General features: G+C 40.8%; 1 protein-coding gene across 4 annotated transcripts in view; it reads right to left on the bottom strand.

Moving 5' to 3' along the window:
- PPARG (peroxisome proliferator activated receptor gamma) overlaps nt 1-25,643 on the bottom strand; it is a 125,411-nt gene that overhangs the window by 56,301 nt on the left and 43,467 nt on the right. The window contains exon 1 of one of the 4 annotated variants that reach the window (XM_055557208.1): nt 8,910-9,388. The exons of the other annotated variants lie outside the window; for them this stretch is intronic. Coding sequence (XP_055413183.1) covers nt 8,910-8,991 — 82 coding nt within the window. The 5' untranslated portion in view covers nt 8,992-9,388. Of the gene's footprint in view, nt 1-8,909; nt 9,389-25,643 lie in introns of those variants that run through there. 4 annotated transcript variants of the gene reach the window in all.

Consider the following 25,643-nt stretch of genomic DNA (forward strand, 5'->3'; position numbering starts at 1 on the left):
AGGTCACACATTGGACATCCACATAGAGAAGAAAAAGGTTCAACCCCTATCTTACATCATACACAAAAAATCAAGTTCATGTGAACTGTAGGTCTTAATCTACAGGTTCTTAAAGCAGTGTAAACAGGGTAGGTAAAAACTCAAAGGGTGCACATTTCATCCTAGGAGTTAGTATTAGAAGATACGTTTTTGCTTTAGATATGTTTGGCCTATTTTGTTATATAGAGACCCTGTGTTCTTTAATAATGCAGGAAATCTTTCTCTAAAACCTAAGGCCTACATCAAGAGTCCTCTGTTTGGAAGGTTAATGTGCTTCAATTAGTTGAGTTGTCTTTTGAGACATTCTTTTTAAGTGAAATATATCAGTAGGTTAAATTCAAGCTACCAATTTTATGTTAATAATTTAATGTCTTCTTTATATCAATGACCTATTTTATAACCTTGCTTCTTATACAAGTCATTGTATATTTCACTATGGTGTTTCTCTTCCCCAAACTTTTCCTTAGTTTACTTTTCTTTGGCAATTTTTCTTTCTCAGTATCTTAATCTCAGCTCATGCTCAATCAGTAATACAAAGCCAGTTCAGTTCAGTTGCTCAGTTGTGTCCGACTCTTTGCAACCCCATGAACCACAGCACGCCAGGCCTCCCTGTCCATCACCAACTCGTGGAGTCCACCCAAACGCATGTCCATTGAGTTGGTGATGCCATCCAACCATCTCATCCTCTGTCGTCCCCTTCTCTTCCTGCCCTCAATCTTTCCCAGCATCAGGGTCTTTTCAAATGAGTCAGCTCTTCGAAATCAAGATACCCAATGGCCTAAAACTATGTGCAAGGTATTCTTCAGGTCTCACAAGAAATACAATATAATGTAGTTCTTGACCTTGAGACGTTACCAAGGTGAAAGACGTTTGATAAAAGAAGACAGTATACAGACAGTAAGTGCTTTAGAAACAGAGGAGAAAGAGACTCACACGTTCTGAAATAATCAGGAGTCTCTTCACTGTAGAAATGTGTTTGAATTGTAAAGGCCAGTGGAATGACTAGGATTGGATTGTTCCTGATAAAGATAATCCAAGGAAAAGATACTCATCTCCAACATCTAGCATGGCCCTTCTAATACATGAATTTATTTAAGCAATAATAACAAAACGAATATAACATCAAAGAGGATTAGATTTCATACAGAACCAACATTTGCAAATTGGACTGGTTTCTCCTGGGTCAATTGTTTGTACCTTGTAATTGGCTAGAGGTGTGGCTGTATCAATAGTAAAGAGATTCCTTGTAAATGGTAGAGATTTCTACGGAAACTTGGTCAGAATTAGGTCAAACTTACACACACATTTGGATCTTATTAGCAACATAGTTCGGAGAAGGCAACGGCAATCCACTCCAGTACTCTTGCCTGGAAAATCCCATGGACGGAGGAGCCTGGTGGGCTGCAGTCCATGGGGTCGCTAAGAGTCGGACACGACTGAGCGACTTCACTTTCACTTTTCACTTTCACGCATTGGAGAAGGAAATGGCAACCCACTCCAGTGTTCTTGCCTGGAGAATCCCAGGGACGGGGGAGCCTGGTGGGCTGCCGTCTATGGGGTCGCACAGAGTCGGACACGACTGAAGCGACTTAGCAGTAGCAGCAGCAGCAACATAGTTTAATCAACTAAGCAAAGTTGCCCAGTCTGCATAATAGGTTTTTTTAAAACTAAAAGGCAGAGTTTTAGGTAAAGGGTAAGACAACAGTAAGGTAATATCCAATTATATTACATTAAAAATATTTAATTGCTAATGCAAAGCAAAAGAGTAAGAAGAATGAATATCTAAGTTTCTCTGAAAGAAGTAAGGGGGCCGTTGTGTTCACATGAGTGGAACGTGTGAAGGATATCAGAACTTCTGTTACCAGGTTCTGCCATTGGCTCTCTGCCAAAACTAGAAATTGAACCTTGGTTTTTCTTCTAGAACTATGATTAATAATGGGTATCTGTCAGATAATACCTAGATATTCTGAAAAAATGTTAAGGAAAAGATTGGAGGAGACTTAAGCAGTCAGTCTGATTTAAGTAACTGAAAATAGAAAACTTTTGGTAGTATGGATAATGTAAACCTATATTATCCCAGAGTGGTAACTTCTGTTTTAAAGGTGACAAGACAGAATTAACATGTGCTGGACACTGATGACTCAGCAGGCCATGCTCTCAGGGCTTCATACGTGGGGTATCAGTTACTAAACCAAGTAAGGTACTTTTCTGCTAGCAAACAGGGCTCCTGAAGTTCAGGTGAACACTGGAAGTATCAGGAGATAGACAGACTTGCCAAAGAAGCCAGGCACTTGGATAATTTAAAAACCTGTCACATTCAAATTAATATTCAAATGATATTCAAACCAATGGAGGGCCATGGTGCACGTAACTCTTAGTAATAGGTCATCCATAGTATCTTTGTACTTGGTTTTTAGCGCATATGTCACATGGTTTGCTTTTAATAGCATTAATTTTAGAATGTTATTCAGTGCACACTAAACTTTCATTTTTACACACTTAGCAGATTTCAGTGTCTGACCTCAGAAAAGTACCGTGGAAGAGCAGCGTGTTCTTAATAAGTCAACAAGAACTTATCAGACACCTATTACATGTTAGATACTGGTGGAATAAAAGGAAAAATAAACTTGGATCTTATCCTCAGTGACTATATAACTTGGCTTAGGGAATCTTTCAAACAGAAAATAATATCAGGCAGTCTCAAATTAAGGGTTAAACACTGTGATACAGACCAAAAATGCCAGAGGGTTTTTATTCTTTCACTGAACAAGTGTCTGAGCCCTGCTGTTCATCGAGCACATTCCAGGTAGTTGGGATGTGTCAGTGGATGAGCAAACTAGACAAAGAGCACTGACTTCATGGGGTTAATGTGCTAGTGGTATAAAGCAGACAACACACAATAAATACGGGGAGTAAGTTAATTATATGGGAGGCTAGAGGATGAGGAATGCTTTAGACACGAGAAAATGTAGAGCAGGGAGAGGGGAAGGCCCGTGGGGAGGACAGATAATCAACAGAGGGTCAAAGCAATCCTCACATGAAGGTAAAAGCTGAGCAGAGATTAGGAGGAGCTGAGAATCAGCCAAGGTGTCAAAGGAAGAGAATTCCAGGAAGATGCAAGAGCTGGAGCGAAAGCACTAACGCAGGAGCAGTGTGGAATGTGGGAGGAATAGCAAAGAGGCAAATGTGGCTGCAGAGGAGGGTGAAGGGCAGACGGGGTAAGAGGGGTGTTGACATGGTGAGGTAGGGGTACGGAGCTTATGTTTAAGAGAAGGGAGAGTCACTGCACGGTGTTGAGCACGAGGACAGACCTGACTTGCACTTTAACATGATCCCTCTGGGTTGAGACTAGGTGGCTGGGGGCTACGGCAGACTCGGGTAAACCTCTCAGGAGACTGAGATGGTCCTCAGGGGCAGTGGAGTGGAGAGAAGAAACACAGTCCTTTTATGGGAAAGGGAGAGCGATTAATGGTAACGTATCCAGAGAGTGTTTCATGGAGGAGACGTCACCTGAACCTGACCTTGAAGGACAGAGAGGACTGGCAAAGGTGGAAGAATCAGGAGAGCTATTCCAGGACATGGTAGTCTTGGAGGCAAAAGTGAGTGTGGCTTGCTCTTGGGACAATGGCATTGGTCCAGTTAGAGCAAGGCAGGCCAGTCTCTTGGACTGGGGGGAAATAAGATGCATAAGGTAGAAACAGATTACAAAGAGCTCTCAAAGCCAGTGTTTCTGGTGTCTCGTATTTATTATATTGTAGATGCTCAATATGTATTAGAAGACGGGTAATAAAGACAGGCTTTTAGGACCACTTATCTGGCAGATTGGATTGGCTGGCTGACAGTTTCTCATTTAGAAGGTCAGCTATAAGGCTGTACAGAAATCCTGGCATGAGGTAATGAGGGATAATTCTCCTGTAGTTAATTGACAGTTGCTGTTTTGAATCTACTTTATAATGTAAACCATTCGCCAATTGTGGGAACCTCAATCTTGTGTTGGCAATCCCTTTCTCAACTAAAAATTGCATGGGCCTAAAAACCTGTGTGCTCAGGCAGCCACGTGGTCTTGATTCCCATGTTATAAGAGCTGAATAGCAGTTGCTATCAAATACATGTACAATGCCCGTGTCTCTGAATTAGTTACAGGTACAAAACTGTCTATAAAAAAAAATAATAAGTTATCTGGTAGAGGTTTATAGAAACTTAGTCCTATTCAAATGAATCTGATTCATTTTCTATCACATATTTTCACAAATAACTCAACACTACTAGGTGGACTGGAGAAGGCAATGGCACCCCACTCCAGTACACTTGCCTGGAAAATCCCATGGACAGAGGAGCCTGGTGGGCTGCAGTCCACGGGGTCGCTAAGAGTGGGACACGACTGAGCGACTTCACTTTCACTTTTCACTTTCATGCATTGGAGAAGGAAATGGCAACCCACTCCAGTGTTCTTGCCTGGAGAATCCCAGGGACAGGGGAGCCTGCTGGGCTTCCGTCTATGGGGTCGCACAGAGTCAGACACGACTGAAGCGACTTAGCAGCAGCAGCAGCAGCAGCAGTAGGTAGACACAAGGCATTTTCTAGACAGCTTTCTAAGGCCTAATATAAGGGTGTTCAAAGGAAGCTAAGGTAACAGAAACTTTGTGTCGGTTCCGTTGATCTAATATAACTAAGAAATTTGCTTTGGTCAGATTTCCTCTGACACAAAGAATACGTACCTCACAAAGAGCTATGATGATTTCAGAATCTCCTCCAGCTTATCTTATTCAAGTTATAAGTGAGAATGCTGATAAAGGTAATAATCCACAACAACCTCTATCAGAGGTATAAAAATTGCTTTTCATTTAACAACCCATGTTTTACACTCCATTTATATGGATTTATGTTGCAGTTTATATGGATAGTTGCTGGCAGGCTTCCCTGGTGGCTCAATGGTAAAGAATCTATCTGCAACGCAGGAGGCACAGGAAACTCAGGTTCAATCCCTGGGTTGGGAAGATCCCCTGGAGGAGGAAATGGCAACCATTCCAGTATTTTTGCCTGGAGAATCCTGTGAACAGAGGAGCCTGGTGGGCTACAGTCCATGAAGTCGCAGAGCTGGATACGACTGAACGACTAAGCACGAGCATGAGCTTTGAAGACAAGTCGTGTTCCTTAGGCTTTGTTGGGGAAGATAAAATGTTTTAAAGTGGTATGTTTTCTTGTAAGCACTTAATATAAATGACATATATTTGGAGTGTTTCCTATAATTCATAATTGGGGGGAATGCACAAGAGAAATGCCAGTTTTCGGAAACATAATAAGGAGATTCCTAGAGTCTAGAAATCTGCCAAATCTACCACATCCTAGTGATCAGAAAACAAATTTGAACAGTTAAATCAGAAATAGATGATAAAACTAGAGCCATACTATCAAGGAAAGGGCTTCGCTGGTGGCTCAGACAGTAAAGAATCTGCCTGCAATGCAGGAGACCTGGGTTCGATCCCTGGTTCAGGAAGATCCCCTGGAGAAGGGAACGGCAACCCACTTCAGTATTCTTGCCTGGAAAATCCCATGGACAGAGAAGCCTGGTGGGCTACAATCCATGGTGTCGCAATGAGTCGGACACGACTGACTGACTTTCACTCACTCATACTAAGGAAAACATTATTATGGACAACAGTAAAATTCTAGAAAAACTCCCTGAACTGTTATTACTTGTGAGATCATGAAATCTGGAGCTGTCAATAACCTAAATCTTCATCATATAGAGAACATTATAATCTAAGACAATTTTTCAATGTCTCTGAGAAGAAAACATGCAATTGTTGCTCTCATTTAGGCACAAAGAATGACTGAACTTGTGGAAATTCAATCTCTTTATAGACAAATGTTAATGAAATCGGGAGGTAACTGGCCCATTTAAAAAAAAAAAGAATCAGACATGAGGATGCTTTTTCTAAGTCTGATCATTTCCTTATCAAAACCTTCAAGAGAGGTTATACAGAGGCCTCATCTCACTTAAAACGGCCACTCATTTTGATGCATAAGGAATCCTGCAGGTTTTCTTCCTCCATATTCCTTAAAACGCTTCAAATTTAGGATACTGTGTATCTTCTGTTCTATCCACAAGTGAGTAGCACCACAAGCCCGGGACGATGAACTTCACAGAGGGCGTCTGGTGTGCTTTCGCAACAAATGTATCATTCAGTCCTCACAATAGTCCTGTATTTTCTGTTAACATGTGTGCGGAGGGCAGAGGGGACGGATGACACGCTTAAATTCACACAGAAAGCATACGGCCAGGACAAGTTCAGGAGTTCCATTTCCTGACACCACATGGGTCCCTTAGAACTTGTGGAAAGGTAAAAGCCTTGGCTTGGCTCAGTTATCTAATGCTCCCAAGTACACAGCTGCCTGGAGCCACACGGCCACAGTTTAAGTCTCCCTCAATAGAAACGGCAGCAATCCATCACTCACCCCTCTCTCAGGAGAGACTCTCGTTTCAAAGAATCATCTATTGCAGCATTTGTCGTGTCTCTAAGGCACACTTCCATTGCTCAATCAGTTCCAAAGGACAAGCGTGTCATCATCTTTCAGTGCTCTGGTGCAACAACTTAAAATTAGAGAATTCACCCAGGACCAAGTCTGGCGCTGAAAGCAGGAGGCATGTTCAGCTTCAGCTTATGGACGCTTCCCTTCAACCTTGCCAGTTTCTCTAGTGGAAACGGTTTCACGGCCAGCATGGGGTTAGCTGGGGTTCCCTGAAAAGCTCACGATGAAAACAGAAAGGGGAATAAGATACATGGAATCATGGTGATAATGAATCCCAGGAAAACATGCAGAAGTCCCCTTTGGGCATAGAGGTTACAAAGAGTGGACTTTTTAAAAAGTCTCATGAAGGGGACCAGTATGGCTGGGTAACTGGGCCATTCACACTCAGTGAGCCACTTTGCCTTCAACAGCAGCGCCCAGATCTTTGCAACACCCTTATTTCCCTTTGCCTGTGATGAGGAAGAGAAGCCAGAAAAATTCCTGTACCGAGGCCAGATACCTAATCTCTACAGGGTTTCATCTCTGCTGGCCTCGATTAGCTAATGATGACCACGTTCCCAATTTATTTTCAGGTTTGTTTGTTTGTTTTGGCAACAGTGAAGTATTTAAGTGGCCCTCTACAAAATACAATAGAAGTGAACTATCACGGGTCTTTGGCCTTTAGAAACCTATTTTTGACAGAAAAAACATTTGTGACTAAAGAGTAATCAGAGATCATTTAACATGAGAGTTAAATAATTGGTACAGTATATAATTTCTTAACTGCTCGTAATTCTATTCTGTACCATCTTAATTAAGAAGAAAAGTACTGGGTTATTCTTTTGAAAGGGATTTGAGACACAAAAAAATTACACCCAGGGTAAATTCAAGGTATAAAAATAAAGAGGTTAGTGCAGAATGAAAATTAATGCAAAACCCATAACTATCCCTTACCATAAACATATTTGCTTCAGTTAACCTAAAATATTTGTTGCACTGCATTCTGGACATATTCTTTTCAAACAAACAAAACTGTCAAATTTTGACACAAGAATTATTTTACAGTATGGGTTGGACATTCTGCCCTGATGCAGGTTAAATTAATTACTGGAGAAACATACCAATACTTTTTATGGCTTGTAGAAAAACAGAATAACAGGATTTTATGTAATATAATAAGATTAAACTCCTGTTTAAGAGACTCAGATGACAGAAATATACATTGAATCCAAATGTCACAATAAAATGAAATGTCACTTCAGGAAATTTTTTTCTTAACTTTTAAAAAGCTCAATGTTTAAAAAATTCTGTGATTAATATGCTCAAACTTCAGACTTTCAGAAAAATTAAAACATCAAAATGTACAGCCATCCATTTCAACAATTAATCAACTTAATTTTAACACTTTGGCATTTACATCGTAAAATGTGAATCAGACTAGCTAACACAATGAATTTTTACGTAGCATCTACAAGAAGAGAAAAAAAAAGAAATAAATATGATATAGCACAAAACAGAAGCAGCTGTGCTAATACGCTCCAGTAGAAGGAGCTATAGAAATAAAAAACTTACATTTTGCAAAGGCCAAGAAAGAAATGCTGAAAATGAGGTATCTAACTGAATCTCTCACACCCAAGTAAAAGTGATAATCATTTACCTAGCATGCAATAGTAAAATGAGATGCTTAGAACAGGTCTTCTCCAAGGTCTCCACACTATTCTACAAAGCATTGGGCACTCTGCTTCACACCCTAAGAAATATAAAGAATAAGACTTGGCTCTATACCCTGGATGCTTACAATTCTCTGAGAGAGATAAAATGCCCACACAAGTATCTAGATTTCAAAGTAGAGCAAAAACATGTTGAGAGTACTTTAAAATGAATAAAGGCTGCTGTGAGAGATACATAACACACAAGGCTAAAAGGAGGAAAGACATTCTAAGACGACCTTAGGTATTTGGGGAAAACATACGTCAACACAGAAAATGTTAGGTAGCCCAAAAAGTTCCTTCAGGTTCTTCGTAAGATTGTGCAGAAAAACCCGAACAAGTCTTTTGGCCAACCCTATGATAACAAGTAGAATTTCTTTGGATATAAATATACCTTGAATACTTAAATTCAGGACATAGGAGTCAAGCACAGAAATAAAATCTGGATTTAGTTGTTTGTTCTTTTTAAAAAAAAGCTCTGAGTATGCTTTAAGTGAACGCAAGAGCAGCAAGTTAAGCATCAAAATACTGACCTACACACGCCAGAGTAGCAGAACATACATCACTTGGAAGACAGGCCACAAGATCAAGTCCACCCTTCCGCGATGCCCGGGGGATACCGACAGCCAAATCTGGAGCTGACTTTACCTTGTGAGGTCCTTGCAGACACTGTGACAGCGAAGGGCTCACTCTCTGGGTCAATAAGAGCATCTCCCAGGGTTTCACCCATCACAGCATGGAACAGGGATTTGCTGCGACTCCCACCGATATTGGGTCTATTTCTTGCAAAAGGCCAGTTCCGTTCAAAGAAAAAGATGCATGGCAGTAAAAGTTGGGAACGCACCAATGAGTCAAGACGTCCGTTTCCAAATGTTTGGGGGAGGTGGGAATAAACTCACAGAGGGCCAGGCCTGGATGGACTGGCTGGCATCCTCCTGTTAGAGCCCAGCGGTGACAAGCTGTTGTGTCCTAACGCTGTTCACTGCTTTGGCAAGACCTGGTACATTACAAGGAAAACATTGCCACACCGTCTCGCCGGTCACCCTCGTGTCTTGTGAGGGGCGGGGGCAGGACAGTACTTAGAACTCTGAGGGCAGACGTAGTTCAATATTCTGTTGATTCCAAAATGGAAAACTTTACATCTCTGGGTTATGAAATACTAGCTAAACTTACTTGGATAATTTTTTTTTTTCTGTCTGCCCACCCTTGGTTGAATCTCTAGTCATATCATCTGATATCTGAAGAAAATGTCTGAATTCAAGTATGTGTTTATAAAATTTGTGATCAGCTACTGAAATTCTCTGTCCTTAGGTATTTACTCTCTTACTTTGTGAAGTCTGTAAAAAAACGACACAGCGATCCAGATTCTCTAAAACTGAAGCATTAACAGATTTGGAGACAGGGCCTGAGACAGCTCAGATTCTATAAATCAGGGTCTGCTGCTCAGAAACTTAATTATTAAGTTTATCCATCCATAGCATATACATCAGCTGATGTGTGAACGTTGGTTAATGTTGGAAGGATAGATTCCAGATCATCATGAGGAAAGTAGAATTCTCCCTGAGAGGAATAATGCATTACCAGAAAGGGAAAAAAAAAAAAAAAAAAAGACTGACACGGATAGGTTGGAGAGGAATTGTGGTCAGTTTTGTAATCAGGAAAAAGCTGGCTTCTTGCTCAAGGCCTTTGACCTTTTTGGCAAAGAGAAACGCTAGCTGTGCCAAGTTTCACTGTGGGAGCAGGCCTCCTCCTATCACACAGGCGGCCTCATGGAATTGCAGTGACTTGTGGATGTAAAAAGATGCCCCCACATGGGGCAGTATATCAGGTGGTAATAAATCTCTGAATGCACTGATCCCAATATTCCCCGAGCAGCGTACATACATATCTGTCCACCTACATTGAGTAAGGCGCCATCCTACAAGAGACTAGCAAAAGCTCCCTTATCAGTTGTGGAGTAATAGCTTGGTGGGAAGAAGACTTAACTGGGTCTTGACTGGCACACAATACAGTGCAGAGTTGAGCAATTCCATCGTGAATAAACTTCTAAAAACCAAGAACACCTTTATTAAGGAGACTGAGCTAAAAGACCTTTCTTGACAGTCCAAATAACTGAGGGAATTACAGCTGTGTAGAACTAGTTTTTTCTCTTTGTTGCTGTTGTTGTTCAGTCGCTAAGTCGTGTTTGACTCTTTGTGACCCCAGGGACTGCAGCACGCCAGGCTTCCCCATCCTTTACTATCTCCTGGAGCCTGCTCAAACTCATGTCCATTGAGTTGATGATGCCATCCAATCATCTCATCCTCTGTCACCCCCTTCTCCTCCTGTCCTCAATCGCTTCCAGCATCAGGGTCTTTTCTCAATAAACGAGTTTCTTCTTTCTTCTCAGTGGGAAACTTTGCACAATGACACAACATTTAAAGGTGTGATTAATCCAAGATTCTTGGTTGAAGTTATGATAGATAAAACTAAGTCAAGAACACTTTCCTTTTGGGACACGTGTACCCCAATGTTCACTGCAGCACTGTTTATAATAGCCAGGACATGGAAGCAACCTAGATGTCCATCAGCAGATGAATGGATAAGAAAGCTATGGTACATATACACAATGGAGTATTACTCGGCCATTAAAAAGAATACATTTGAATCAGTTCTAATGAGGTGGATGAAACTGGAGCCTGTTATACAGAGTGAAGTAAGCCAGAAAGAAAAACACCAATACAGTATTCTAACGCATATATATGGAATTTAGAAAGATGGTAACAATAACCCTGTATACGAGACAGCAAAAGAGACACTGATGTATAGAACAGTCTTATGGACTCTGTGGGAGAGGGAGAGGGTGGGAAGATTTGGGAGAATGGCATTGAAACATGTAGAATATCATGTATGAAACGAGTCGCCAGTCCAGGTTCGATGCACGATACCGGATGCTTGGGGCTGGTGCACTGGGACGACCCGGAGGGATGGTATGGGGAGGGAGGAGGGAGGAGGGTTCGGGATGGGGAGCACATGTATACCTGTGGTGGATTCATTTCGATATTTGGCAAAACCAATACAATATTGTAAAGTTTAAAAATAAAATAAAATTAAAAAAAAAAAACCTAAGTATCATCTAAAAAAAAAATGAACAAAAATTTAAGCCCCATTCAGCCTACAGATAGGGCTTCCCAGGTGGTGAGAGGCGTAAAGAACTCACCTGCCAATGCAGGAGATGTAAGAGACGTGGGTTCAATCCCTGGTTTGGGAAGATCCGCCGGAGGAGGGCATGGCAACCTACTGCAGTATTCTTGCCAGGAGAATCCCATGGACAAAGGAGCTGGCAGGTTTCAGCCCACAGAATTGCAAAGAGTCAGACACAACTGAAGCAACTTAGCACCCACACACTGCCTACAGATACGCAATGTTCCAAAATGTGCCTGAGTCTGAAAGGCAAATTTTGGCTTTATTCCTGTTGTGTGTGGGTGTGTTGGTCACTCAGTTGTGTCCAACTCTGCGACCCCATGGACTGTAGCCCTCTGGGCTCTTTTTTGTTCATGGGATTCTTCAGGCAAGAATCCTAGAGTGGGCTGCCATTCCCTTCTCCAGATCTTCCCAACCCAGGTATCAAACCTGGGTCTCCTGCATTGCAGGCAGACTCTTGACTGTCTGAGCCGCCAGGGACGCTCCTTATTCCTGTTAAGTGGCAGTATCTCACCCAGTTCCCTATCATCACCTCATTCTTGCCTTCTGATTGCACAGTCTCTCCAATTTTTAAAAAATGAACTTAGAACAAGTTTACTAAAGTGTGCTTAAGATTATGATGGATTATAAGAAGGATAAAGTTGGCAGAATGATACCATTTTCGAGTGAGAGAAGCCCTTTGCGGGTCTAAGGATCTATTAATAAGATGAGGAAATGGGGATCCCAAATGAGAAGTAAATTCTCCAGGTTAAACAGCTAGGGAGGGATGGAGCTGGAACTGGAATTTAATTCTCAGGCCAGTTTACCACCACTGGCCTTCACTGACTTCTACTCTTAGAAGTGACTGAATCACCGCTTTTAATAAATCAGGCACAACAGGGTTAGAGCACCGGGTGAGTTAAGGGGGGAGACGCGTTAACTCTTTAAAGGAACATCAATAAGTAACTGTTCTTCACTTTTCCGTTATCTATGGATATGCAGGGAATGTGGGGACTTTCTCAATACGCTTCTTCCTGTCATTCCCGCACTTCCTCAGTGACCATGTAGCTCATTCATGCCCCACAGTTCTACCTGAGGATCATCTGAGTTTTGTTTCTGAGGTCAACAGTATCACCTGGTTCTCTAGCCATCTCTTTTACTCTCTGGGCAATACACACATGCATTCTTTCCAAGAGTCCTCAAAGGGACTGAGTTCTGGATTCTTCACCTACTGTTACTTCTATTCTCTCTTTTTTCCTTCTCAAACACCATTCAACTTGGCCTACCTGCTGTGTCGCTAGATGCTGTAAGCCTCTAATACTTCTGAAGACAGGCTTCAGCCATTCAAACATAAAATTATTTTTAACAGCGAATTACTCCACAGCCCCTGAATCTAATACCATCGACTCTTGCAGCACTGAGCACAATCTGCCAACCCTCCTTCCCTAGACTATATTACAAGGAAGCAAAAAACCTGTCCTATTCACTGTCTTTCATTCATTTATTTATTCAATGAATGTTTACTGGCAATATATCACCACTATATCGGCAGGCATGGAGCTAGGTGCTGGCTTGATGAACAAGATGGATGTGCTCTCACCTTGTAGAATTTAAAAATAATCAATAGACAAAAATGACGTGTGTGTGTGTGTGTTTTTTAATGACGGTTTTAGTATTAGTGGCGGGTGCAACAAATGTTGCTTAAACTCTTGACAACATACCAAGCAATGCAGAAAGCACCCCAAGTTACTAACAAAATACTTATAGAATACAGACTGTTTAATCGTATTTGTTATGTTAGTGATTTTGTCCTATCACACTGCAGCACTGGATCATGTAAGATACAACTTACAAATTAAAACGGACAAAAGCAAATGGAGCCAGAGTCCCTCCGCTGTTCACCTGAAGCTACCACAGCATTGTTCATTGGCTATACCCCAATACAAAATGGTTTTGGTGTTAGAAAAATAAATAAATAAAAATTAAAAAAATAAACGGAGCCAATCTCATTTGTATCTAATTACACAGTTGACAGCTATCCACTCGTGTATCCTTCAGATGTTCATGAGATACTAACGGCCAGGTGTTATTCTAAGGGATAAGAGATAACAATATTCATAAGTCAAGGTTCCCATCCTCGACGAGTTCACATTTAATTATATTTATCAAAATTATCCAAATATCCCTAAAAGGGTGATCTTTTAGCTTCCTTAACCTTGAAGGTCAATTAGCATGTGATGGTACCAGAAATAATGTATTTGCTTAAGTTAAGTCGTTAGCATCAGTGGACACAGTATATGATCACTGACAAATTTGTTAGTGTTTTGACATGCATGTGAATTTACTTACTGTCAAGGTCTTGAGATTTCCCACTGTCTTACTCTTTATACTATCAAAATATGAAGGATATTATAATAAGATGCATAAAAAAGCATGCCAGTAAATGGGGCCATAATGTAGGTCTTGGAGCTTTAGACCACGTCTAGGTGTTTTCTACACCAACTGGTTATCGGCACTTTGTTTCTGCAGGGTACTTTTATAAAGAATTGTATTGCCTTCCATCCTGTGGAGCATGTCCTTAGAAAGATTGTTATTATTTGGTCGTTTAGTCATGTCTGACTCTTTGCGACCCCATGGACTATAACCCGCCAGGCTCCTCTGTCCATGGGCTTCTCCAGGCAAGAATACTGGAGTGGGTTGCCATTCTCTTCACCAGGGGATCTTCCTGACCCAGGGATTGAACCCACATCTCTTGCGTCTCCTGCACTGGCAGGCAGGTTCTTTACTGAGCCACCTGGAAAGTCAGCTATGAAAGACAGCCCGTGGTAATTTTCCAGAATGAGGAGAAGTGGGAGAAGGCCATCTTCCTAATGCACTTGCACAAAAGCTAACCCAGCTTCCAACACGGGGGATGTCGGGCTCTGTGCCATGTAGAGGCGAGAAGACAAGGCGATCGTCTCCCTGTGGACAGCAGAGATGCAGGGGTGTGGATGTGACTGTGGGTGCAGGACACATCATCAGCAGGAGGAAGCATGGGGAAAACCAGGAATGGTGCGATCATAAGGAAGATGGAAAGCTTAATCCTATCCTAGTTATGACATCTGAAAGAAATGGAAGACTGGAATTTGAGAAGGCTACTCTTCAGTATTTAGTCTTCAATATTATTTACGGAATCATCTCTTAACCAAAAGAATCTGAATATTACTCAGTCAAAATACTCCCCCAATTTTAGTACATACAGGAGAAGCAACTAGAGTAATGGGCTTCCTAGGTGGTTCAGCAGTAAAGAACCTATCTGCCAATGCAGGAGATGAGGGTTCAATCCCTAGATCAGAAAGATCCCCAGGAGAAGGAAATGGAAACCCACTCCAGTACTCTTGCCTGGGAAATCCCATCAACAGAGGAGCCTGGTGGGCTATAGTCCACCGGGTCGCAAAGGGTCGGATACGACTTAGCGACTGAACAACAGCAACAAGTAGAGAAATAACACCTGTTAATGATTCCATAACAAAAAAGTAAGAGAATGTCTAAACATGTACAATTAGCAAAATCATAGTATTATATCTGTATGAAATTTTTTAAAAAGCACTAGATTGACAAAGATTTACATCAAATGTTTCCACAGAAGAGAGTATTTTTCCTGTCACATTACTCTCGGAAACTAAAACCTTTCTCTTTTTTCAATCATAGTAACGTTAGTTGATAACATCATGTAAGTTTCACATGTACAATGTTATAGCTCAGCTTCTGTAATATACTGCAGCACTTGTGTGTCTGTGTGTTAGTCAATCAGTTGTGTCCGACTCTTTGTGACAGGCTCCTCTGTCCATGGGATTCTCCAGGCAAGAATACTGGAGTCCGGTAGCCATTCCCTTCTCAGGGGATCTTCCCAACCCAGGGACTGAACCTGGGTCTCCTGCATTGGCAGGCGGATTCTTTACTGTTCCGGGTTGGGTGGCTACAGGTTAAATTTGGATTTCATTCCCTAGATTGAATTTGAATTTTAAAGCTGCTTTAAGTGCGCTCTTTTTCTTTTCTGTAAAGCAAGCTGCATTAGTACAAGTTAGCACAGTGCGTACAGAATTCTTTCTCCTGCTGGCTCTCCGTCTCTACCTGCACTCAGTTGTGTCTGACCCTTTGTGACCCCATGCACTGTAGCCCTCTAGGCTCCTCTGTCCATGGGTTTCCCAGGCAAGAATACTGGAGTGGGTTGCCATTTCCTTCTGCTATAGCTCCACTGAAAAAGTTGCTTTGTTTCATGCTACAAGAGCTATGGCCACCTGCATTAGCTCCTAAAAGGTTAGGGGCTCCTTGAGGGAACAGGATCTAATAATTGTGAGCATCCCTCGGGTCCTGCCTAGCTGTGTGCCTAGCTGGCATCAACGCGTGTTATTGATCGTTTTGGTGATGAGAGCCATGAGGAGACAGCTGCCTGACACATCTGTCTCCCAGGGATCATTCATGGAGGAGAGGGACCTCGGGAAGTGACAACACCTTCAGCTTTCTTCTTCAGACAAGACTGACATCTCCCCGTGGTCCCCCAAGGAAGCCACACAGCTGCCAACAACCAGAAAGACTTCTGAAGCTCACTTCGCCTGCCCAGAACTGCTGCCTTTTCCTGGTGCAACTAAAGTCAGCTCAGAACCCCACCTTCCAGAGTCGGGGTGTGCATCGATTCAGTTTCTCCATGGTCTCTGGGAACACAGCATGGGAAAAACAATGTTTCAATGGGACACAGGACTTTAAGCAGAACATACAACCCTGTATCCTAACAGGTAGATCCCACGGCCACCATCCCAGCAAGTCCGGGATTCCCATGGAAAGAGAGAAAGGAAGGCCACCACTGAATATACCTGGATCCTTTCTTTCTTTTTCTTTTTTTCTTGAAAGAAAGGAGGGCAAGATCCATTCTTCTTTAAGCTAAAACTATAACTTGGTTCAGAATTTCAAAAAGTATTGGCCACAAAGGTCATTCGGATTTTCACATACATGAAAAACTCGAAATAATTTTTTTGGCCAACCCAATGACATGTTTTCTATGTTAGCATTGTTGTTCAGTCACTAAGTCAAGTCCAACTCTTTGTGACCCCATGGACTGCAGCATGCCAGGCTCCTCTGTTCTCCACTATCTCCCAGAATTTGCTCACGTTCAGGTCCATTGAGTTGGTCATGCTATTTAACCATCTCATCCTCGGCCACTCTCTTCTCCTTTTGCCTTCAAACTTTGCCATTAGCAGGGTCTCTTCCAGTTAGTTGGCCCTTAGTGGATCACAGCCTTGTCATGGTAAAGGGGCCTGTGTAACTCAGTGAAGCTAGGAGCCATGCCATGCAGGGCCACCCAGGACAGACACGTCACACTGAAGAGTTCTGACAAAACGTGGTCAACTGGAGAAGGACATGGCAACCCACTCCAGTGTTCTCACTTGGAGAACCCCATGGACAGTATATGTTTTCTATACAGGATTATTATTCTAAGCTAATAAACCATTTTGATGAACGAACATGAATCTGAGCAAAGTCCAGGAGACAGTGAAGGACAGGGAAGCCTGGCGTGCTGCAGTCCATGGGGTCGCAAAGAGTCAGACACAACTTAGCGACGGAACAACCACCACCACCATTCTGAACGAAAGAAAATTAACTTGATAAAAAGATGTTAGCTTATAGCCAATAGCTCCAGAAGATGTGTATTTGGTATTTTAAAAGGTTTTCTTGACCCTGAAGTGATGTGATCCATGGAGTCACAGATAGAAACTGGAGCCAGAAAGCATAGGTTTTCAGTTGTTATATGGCTTCAGACTTGTGTTAACTCTTTGGGTTCACGTTTCTCGTCTCTGGAATGAGAAGAACTTTCTGCAAAACCCTTTAAGTCCTTTTGGCTTCTAATGGGGAGATACTTAACAGTACACCTGCAATTTGTTTATTTAAAGGGTAATGGAAACTCTGTATATTGCATTCTTATTCATGTTCTAATCCTGAGTTACTACTTCCTTCTTATACCTGGTGGCTAATTAGGTATACCACCAAAGGCACTTTCATCTGGAAACTTCCTTCTTCCCGCATCCCCCCACCCCCTTGAAAAGTTAACTTGCCTGTTATACCTGAAAAAAAAAAACAAAAACAAAACAAAACTCTAACCTGTCTAACCACTTTCTAGGGATCAACTAAACACTTTTCCAGTCATTATACCGTTGAACCAAAGACAAACCACCTAAACTATGTTAACTTGTGTTTGCAGTGTAATATTTGAAATTCTCCAGTAATTTGGTTTCTAACCATAATAAAATACCTACAGGTGATATCATCAACTGACCCATATTTAAGTTGTGGGAAATCCCAAACTTCTAAAACATGTATCTTCTTCACTGTTCAGATTCTATCAATTAGTTTTTCAAGATCAGCTATCTGGAGATTCCTAAGGTAACGTATCCCATCACTGGTGAACCATATGAAACCCCGCAATCCTAGTGCAAGTTCAGCCCCACAGAGTTATAGGCAAGTTTAGTTTATGTAAAATAAGCCTTTTACCAGTTTTGTGACTGCCCCAAAGGAAATACAATGAGATTACAGACTCCTATAACTTGATACCACAGAGACTAACACATTCAAACCCTTAATTTTTCATAAGGAAAATGAGTTACAGAGAAATCAAATGATTTGCCCAAGGTATGACTCCAATAATCAGCAGCAGACTTTGAGCTAGAAATCAGGTTTCTTCATTCCCAGTTTGTGCTCTGTCTCATTAAAATGATGCAATAAAACGTTCAAGTAAATTGTTCCAATCAATTATTCTTAATGCCAACAATTATGTTTGAAGTGTATTAGCACAAAAGCTTCAGTACCATGCGAGTCACTTAACGTGAATGACTCACCTGTGGGAATGCCACAGTGGACCACAGAGTTTAGAGTCGGGGCTTTTTAAAAAGGAAGTACTCAATAACAGCTTGGTAATTAAAAATTGGTGATATCTGATCAATCAGTTCAGGAACCCATTCTGCTGACAAATGTCCTTTTGCCTCATGCTCAGATTCTTCGTGAGTCATCCTAACAGCCTGGGGTTCTTCTGGTACAAACAGTTGTACTTTCTATTGACACAGTTCCTCTAATGAAAAGAATAAAATTACTGTGTGAAAATTTCCACTGTGAGGTACTCATACTTTTAAGTTTTAGAAAGCACTTTAGAGCTGCACTGCGCTTTTATCTATTTTGAAATTCACAATGATGCTACGAGGTCCTTCAAAGCAAAAGAAGAAAGTAAAAAGCAGCTCTTGAAAAGAGCTTGCGTGTGGAACCTGACAATGGATTTTGGCTACAAAATTAATCTTTATTTTTCTATCAGCTCTCTAACTGCTACCATAAATAAAAATGGGTCTTCTATTGCTAAGCGAACCCTTAAAATTCATACTTGTTTTTGAAGATCTAACTACTTAACAATTTCATACTCTAGTTATATACACTGTGTCTTTGTGAAACATAGAAAGTGAAAGTGGAGTCAGTCGCGTCCGACTCTCTGCGACCCCATGGACTGTAGCCTACCACGCTCCTCTGTCCATGGGATTTTCCAGGCAAGAGTACTAGAGTGGGTTGTCATTTCCTTCTCCAGAGGATCTTCCCAACCCAGGGATCGAACCCCGGTCTCCCACAGTGTAGGCAGATGCTTTACCATCTGAGCCACCAGGGAAGTCATAGTCACTTTGCGAAACATACTTACATTCAAAAACCGTAAACTTAAGAGCAACCGAGGTGTCAGTTGGTGACTGTTCCATTATTTTATTAATCAAGTTGTCATGTGTAAGGTTTAAATTGCTGATGATAAGATTTCAAAATATTATAATTTTGAAAGTGCACTCTGTTCCAGGCACTGATTTATTTAAGGCATCTTTAATTCTCACAACCACTCTTTTAGATGAGAAAACAGAGACTTGGAGAGATAAAGTGACATGCCCCAAGTAAAAACGCTTGTGAAGTGACAGAGTTTGAATTCAAACATGGGTCTGTTTGACTCTTTACACCATGTTGACTAAAGACAAATAGATACAACTTACAGGCAAAACCCACTACCAGATGTTTTTGAAAGATACTAAATTGTTTTCCAGTCTTTTCACTTTTCTTCCTCCATGGAAACATTTTTATTTTCCTTAAAGGACAGAAAACGCTGTTGCTTTACTATATGAAAGTGTTTTTTTTTTAATTAACATTTTATATTTACAGAACCAATCCATTTTCATTGTTGAAAATTTCAAAATACAGATTGGTAAAAATAAAATCGTTATATTTCTGCTACTTAGAGATTATTAATGTTGAACTCTTAGTGTTTTTTTTCTGGGCATATGTATAATCCTAAGTACATATATAAATGTACTTACCTGTATCTATACACATAGTATTTGTGTTTTTTAGTAAAAATGAGATATGGTACTTATTGGTGGCAAGCCTGCTTTTCATTTACTTATAAGTTGTTTTATTTATTATTTTTTAACTTCATACTTGTATTGGGGTAGAGCCAATTAACAATGTTGTGATGGTTTCAGGTGGACAGTTAGAGGGACTCGGCCATGCACAGACATGTATCCATTCTCCTCCAAATTCCCCTTGCTTCCAGGTAACCTGCTTTTTAACGCTCATAATCCCCATCTTTCCATTTTACTAAATTTTCATTTCAAACAATACCCAGTTCATATTTAAATTTTCCCAGTTGACCCCAAATGTTCTTTATAACTGGTTTATTCCTAGCCTGAATCTAACCCAGGATGTAGCTATCCATTTGGTTGTATGTTCCTTAAGTCTTCTAAAATCTAGGGTAGTCACCTTCCCTCACTGCTGACTTTCCTTAATTTTAAGGCCACTGACTAATTGAAAAGATTAGCCCAATTTACCCCATGGTATGTCCACCCTCTGGATTTGTCTGGCTGTTTTCTTCTGGGATTGTTTATCTTGCTTCTCTATCCCCATGTTTCCCACAAATCGGATGTTATTTCTAAGGGTGTGTGGATTCAGGTGAACATTCTTTAATGTAACACAGGTAACAGTCTATGTTTCCTAGCTCATCACATCAGAGAGATGGCATATGACCAGCCATCAGTGATGCTAAGATCAGTCACTAATTTAGAATGACGCTAACACTGCAGGGTTCCTTTTTTTCCTTGCAACTAGAAAGTAATATGTGTGCTGCTAACTATGGAATTATAGGGATATTCAGTTTCACCAACCATTCCCCCAAAAGCCACAACACACTGAATAATCCTTGAATGAATCAACACTTTGAGTTTATGATGTGTGATTCTATCCCTCTTTCTACATTTATTAGCTGGCATTTTTATATGAGGTAGAGCTTTCCATTGAGAACCAAGGCAATGTGGATACCCCTGAAGTATAGTTTTCTATTACAAAGGAAGAGTAAATATTTAATTTTTTCTCTTGCTTAAAAAAGTAGATATCTTCAGTATCGAAATCTCTTGCTTAGGCATTCTGTTCTGAATGTTCACTGAATGCTCTTCTGTTCTTGAATGCTTTTCACTGAATTCCCATATCATAAAATACTGACATATTTAAGTTCCTATTTTTTCGCTTTTCTGTTATCTTTGGTTCTAGGACAGTGACAACCAAGACACCCATCCACTGGGTCTTTAGAGCTCTAGTCCTTTTTCCTTTTATTAAACATACAAACCACTTGTCAACTCCTAATAATATAACGAAGGCTTCAGTTTCACCTAACGATTTCCACTACTAGCGATTTTCAGTCTTCAGAAAGTGGTTATTCCTAAATTATAAGGAATACATACAATACAAACTGAACTGGTTCCTCCAAAGTTATGTTGTATGTCGGCATAGCTTTGGGAAGAGAGTTTAAGATTCCTGACAGGTTTGTGGGCTTATTAAACCACATTCCAACCACTGAGTTTGTTTTTTGCACTCCAGGGGTGCTTTTCTTCAGATACACTGAGCACTAGAAAGTAAGATGCTATGTTTTTTCATTTACAAACATGAGCTGCATTTTAATAAACTCTTTACTTTGAACATTTAGAAACATCTTATTGAACACAAAGGGAAGGAGAGGAAAACTAAAATATGAAGAGAGACAAAAAAACAAACAGTGCTTTCAATTCTAAAATAAGTATGCCCTCCCTCCAAAAAAATAAAATCAAGTATTAAGTCAGTCTTCCTTTTAATTATGTTTTTATTTATCTATTGCATACACTCAGATGAAGAGCTCAAAATGCCTAAAGTCATTCTGGGCAAGTTGACAAGTATCCTACACACTGAAATGAGAAGTGGGAAGAAGGCCAGATTGCCTAATTGTTACTTGGGAATCCGAGGAGGTGGACAAGCCAAACTCTTCACAGGGATCCAAAGAGTACAGCTTCTTCCTTAGGCAGCAGAAGAAAACAATGGGCCAGAGTGTCATTCTGTGTAATTTTATAGGATGATTCCATTGTTTCTTTCATGTAGTGCCTGAAGGGAAAGTGTATTGCTATCTATGGGAGAGCTTCCATCAGAGAGTTATCACCGAAGATGAGAACGTAGCCCCTGGGAGATTAATGAATGATACACATTCAGTCTCCTATGGAGCTCTCAGATAAACGCTTTGGGAACTGTGCACCCAAAAGACCTCTGCTCTGAGGTCAGGAAGCTTTAGTGACCAAGCGTTAATGAGGCAAGCAGTATGGCAAGCCGATTAAAGGAGCTTTGAAAAGAGCGTTTGGGAGAGGGGATAAATAGGGGATTGAGAAAGGGTATGGTATACACAGATAATGGAAATGTGAGATTGGCACTTATGCAGGAAGTCTTAAAGAACATTTAACTTAACCCCTTGCCACTTATGGTTGGTGAAACCAAGGTACTAACAGGTTAAGCGACTTGCCCACTGCCGTGCCCTAGGTAACACGGAGTTAGTGACAAAATCAAAGCTAGAATCCATGACATCTTTTTAAAAATGATCCAAATAAACTTATTTACAAAACAGAAAATGGACTCACAGACTTTTAACTAGAGGACAAACTTATGGTTGAGGGGGAGGGGAAGGATGGGAGAAAGAGATAGTTAGGGAATTGGGGATTGACATGTACACACTGCTCTATTTAAAATGGATAACCAGCATGGTCTGGCTGTATGGCACAGGGAACTGTGCTCGGTGTTATGTAACAGCCTGGATAGGAAGGGGGTTTGGGGAGAATGGATACCTGTCATGCGCACGGCTGAGTCCCTTCGCTTTCCACCTGAAACTACCACCACACTGTTCACCAGCTATGAAGTGACGTAACGTCGCGCAGTCGTGTCCGACTCTCTGTGACCCCGTGGACTGCAGCCCACCAGGCTCCTCCATCCATGGGATTCTCCAGGAAGAGTACTGGGGCGGGGTGCCATTGCCTTCTCCAGGGGATCTTCCCGACCCAGGGATTGAACCCGGGTGTCCCTCATTGTAGATAGACACTCTATACCCCAGTACAAAATAAAAAGTTTAAAGCTACAAAAAATAAAAAAAAATGGATAACCAACAAGGTCTGACTGTATCGCACAGGGAACTCTGTCCAATGTTATACGACAGCCTGGATAGGAAGGGGGTTTTGGGGGAGAATGAATACATGTATATGTATGGCTAATTCCCTTTGCTGTACACCTGAAACAATCACAACTTTATTAATTGGCTGTACTCCAATATAAAATAAAAAGGTAAAAACAAATTCTTAGCTTTTTAGTCCCAGTTTAGGTGCCACCTCTCCATGAGGCGTTTTTGGACCATTCTGGGCTCTTTAGAATTCTTTCCTCTCCCATAAACAAAGGCAAAAAACCCCTCATATAGTAGTTATTGATGTTCTCTCACATGTTAGTTTATTTTATTTTGGTCTAATCTGGGAACAAAGTAGATGCTGAAAGAACAAGCGAATGAAAAGAAAAAGTTAAGAGGCAGAAGAGTGTAACTGAAAGGAAGCAGAAGACCAGGGTTCACCCTTGAGGTCTGCTACTAACTACATTCATGAACAAGCCACAGTGGCTCTGGTCTTAGTTCCCCGTTTATAAAGTGTACACAGGGAAAGGAGAGGAGATGAGAAGACATCTAACATTTAGCTCTTCCAATCAAGGTGCTTTAAGGATTAAGATCTCATCTGTTATAAACTCCTGTCCCTAATCAGAATCATGCCTAACCTATTATTAACAGGTTGATAGTCTTACGACTCTCATCTGCCCACACACCCACCCACTCAACACCCTACTGTTCACTATTTCCTAACACACACCTGAAGTTCTCTTCAAAAGGACGTATCTACTCATTCAGATGTACCTGTGGTATACAGTAGGTGCTCAATACATGTTGAATGGATTCATTAACATGTGAATCAATATGTATACTCCTATCTTCTATCATCTTCCAGGGCTTGTTTCTGGCTTCCTGATCTTATTTCTGCTATTACACTTAATGATATGTTTTTTTCTTGAAGGGAGCAAAGTAAATGCTGTTTGAACGTCAGTTCATTAGTTCTTAACCTTAATAACAAATTGTACACAGAGTCAATACCACATAATTTGTTGCCTGTTGCTAAGTCCTGTCTGACTCTTTGCGACCCCATGGACTGTACTGCCAGGCTTCCCTGTCCTTCACCATCTCCCAGAGCTTGCTCAAACTCATGTCCATCGAGTCAGTGATGCCATCCAACCATCTCGTCCTCTGTCGTACCCTTCTCCTGCCTTCAACCTTTCCCAGCATCAGGGTCCTCAAGACCCTGTTTTCCCGATAGCCAGTCCCTCCCATCAGGAAGTTTGCACAAGCCTCTTATCCTGATCCATCCGAGGGCAGATAGAAGCACCAAGAACTACAATCCCACAGTCTACAGAACGAAAGCCACAATCACAGAAAGCTAACCAAAATGATCACATGGATCACAGCCTTGTGTAACTCATTGAAGCTATGAGCCATGCTGGGCAGAGCCACCTGAGATGGACAGGTCATGGTGGAGAGTTCGGACCAAACATGGTCCACTGGAGAAGGGAATGGCAAACCACTCTAGTATTCTTGCCTCAAGAACCACACAATTTACCCCTGAGTTGTTTTACATGTTTGTTTTATTCCTCCAGGTATATTGCTAAATCCTTTGAAAACAGGAGAAGGTATGTTTTACTTCATTTATGCTTCTTAATATAGCATTAGAGGTTCAAGACTTGATTGACTATTAATTCTAAACAGATAGTACACTATATTTTCAAAGGCCTTCAGGAAAGTTCCCTACCCCCAAAGGACTCAGCCCCCTTGTTACACTTTCGGAAGAGGTTCTAAGAAAGATGGTTATCACTCTTTGAATACAACCCCTCTACAAACCTAAAGACCATTCTACAAAAACACCACTCCTCTTTCCTTACTTTCTTTTCCCACTTGAAGAATCAGTTTCTCATAATTAGTTCTTTAGACCTGATTCTGTTTTGGAGGACTTAAAAGTTCTAGTATAAGAAATTTCTCAAGCTGTACACAGAAAGAGTCTTGGACTGTGAAGGAACCCAGGGTTCTAATCAAGGCTCTACTACTTGCCAATGTCTTTGGGAAGATTACTGAGCATTTCTGGGCTCCAGTTTCCCCAGTTTCTCCAGTTTTCCCCTAATGTAAAAAAGGAAGTAATATTTGCCTTGTCTTACAGGGATATTATTAAAATTAAATGTGTTTCTATATACATAAAAAAATCTTTACATGTTTTAAAGCTCTACACAAACATAAGATATGATTTTCCCATTGTTACCAGAACACTAAAAGCATTTTCCATAAAGATATAATTTAAGACCTTCATTGAATAAAAGTTAAAAATATATATGTTTAAGAAAGCTGAAAGGATCTATGCTATAGTGTTAACATTAGTTATTTCGCGGTGACAGGATTATGAGTGCTTAGTTTTTGCTTTATATTTTTCTGCATCTTTTTTTTTTAATAGTAGCTACTACTCCTAGAATTTAAAAAGGCTGCTTTAAGTCAAATAATTACACTGTGCAACAACTGAGTATTAAAAAAAATAGCTATCCAATACTGAGGACTCTTTAAAAGAGAGTATCAAAAGCAAGCCTTTTATAATTGATACAATTAAATTTCTAAGTAGATCACTAAGGTAAATGGCGGAGATATTTAGCTAAACTTTTCGAAGAAGATGCAAGTTATCAGGAACAATGTGTTTCCATTTTTCTAAAGAACTATTATCTTCCTTTTGTTTTTTTTCTCTGAAGTGTTTCTACTAGATACCAGCCTCA

This window comes from Bubalus kerabau, chromosome 20, assembly GCF_029407905.1.
Source record: "Bubalus kerabau isolate K-KA32 ecotype Philippines breed swamp buffalo chromosome 20, PCC_UOA_SB_1v2, whole genome shotgun sequence".
NCBI classification, from domain to species: Eukaryota; Metazoa; Chordata; class Mammalia; order Artiodactyla; family Bovidae; genus Bubalus; species Bubalus kerabau.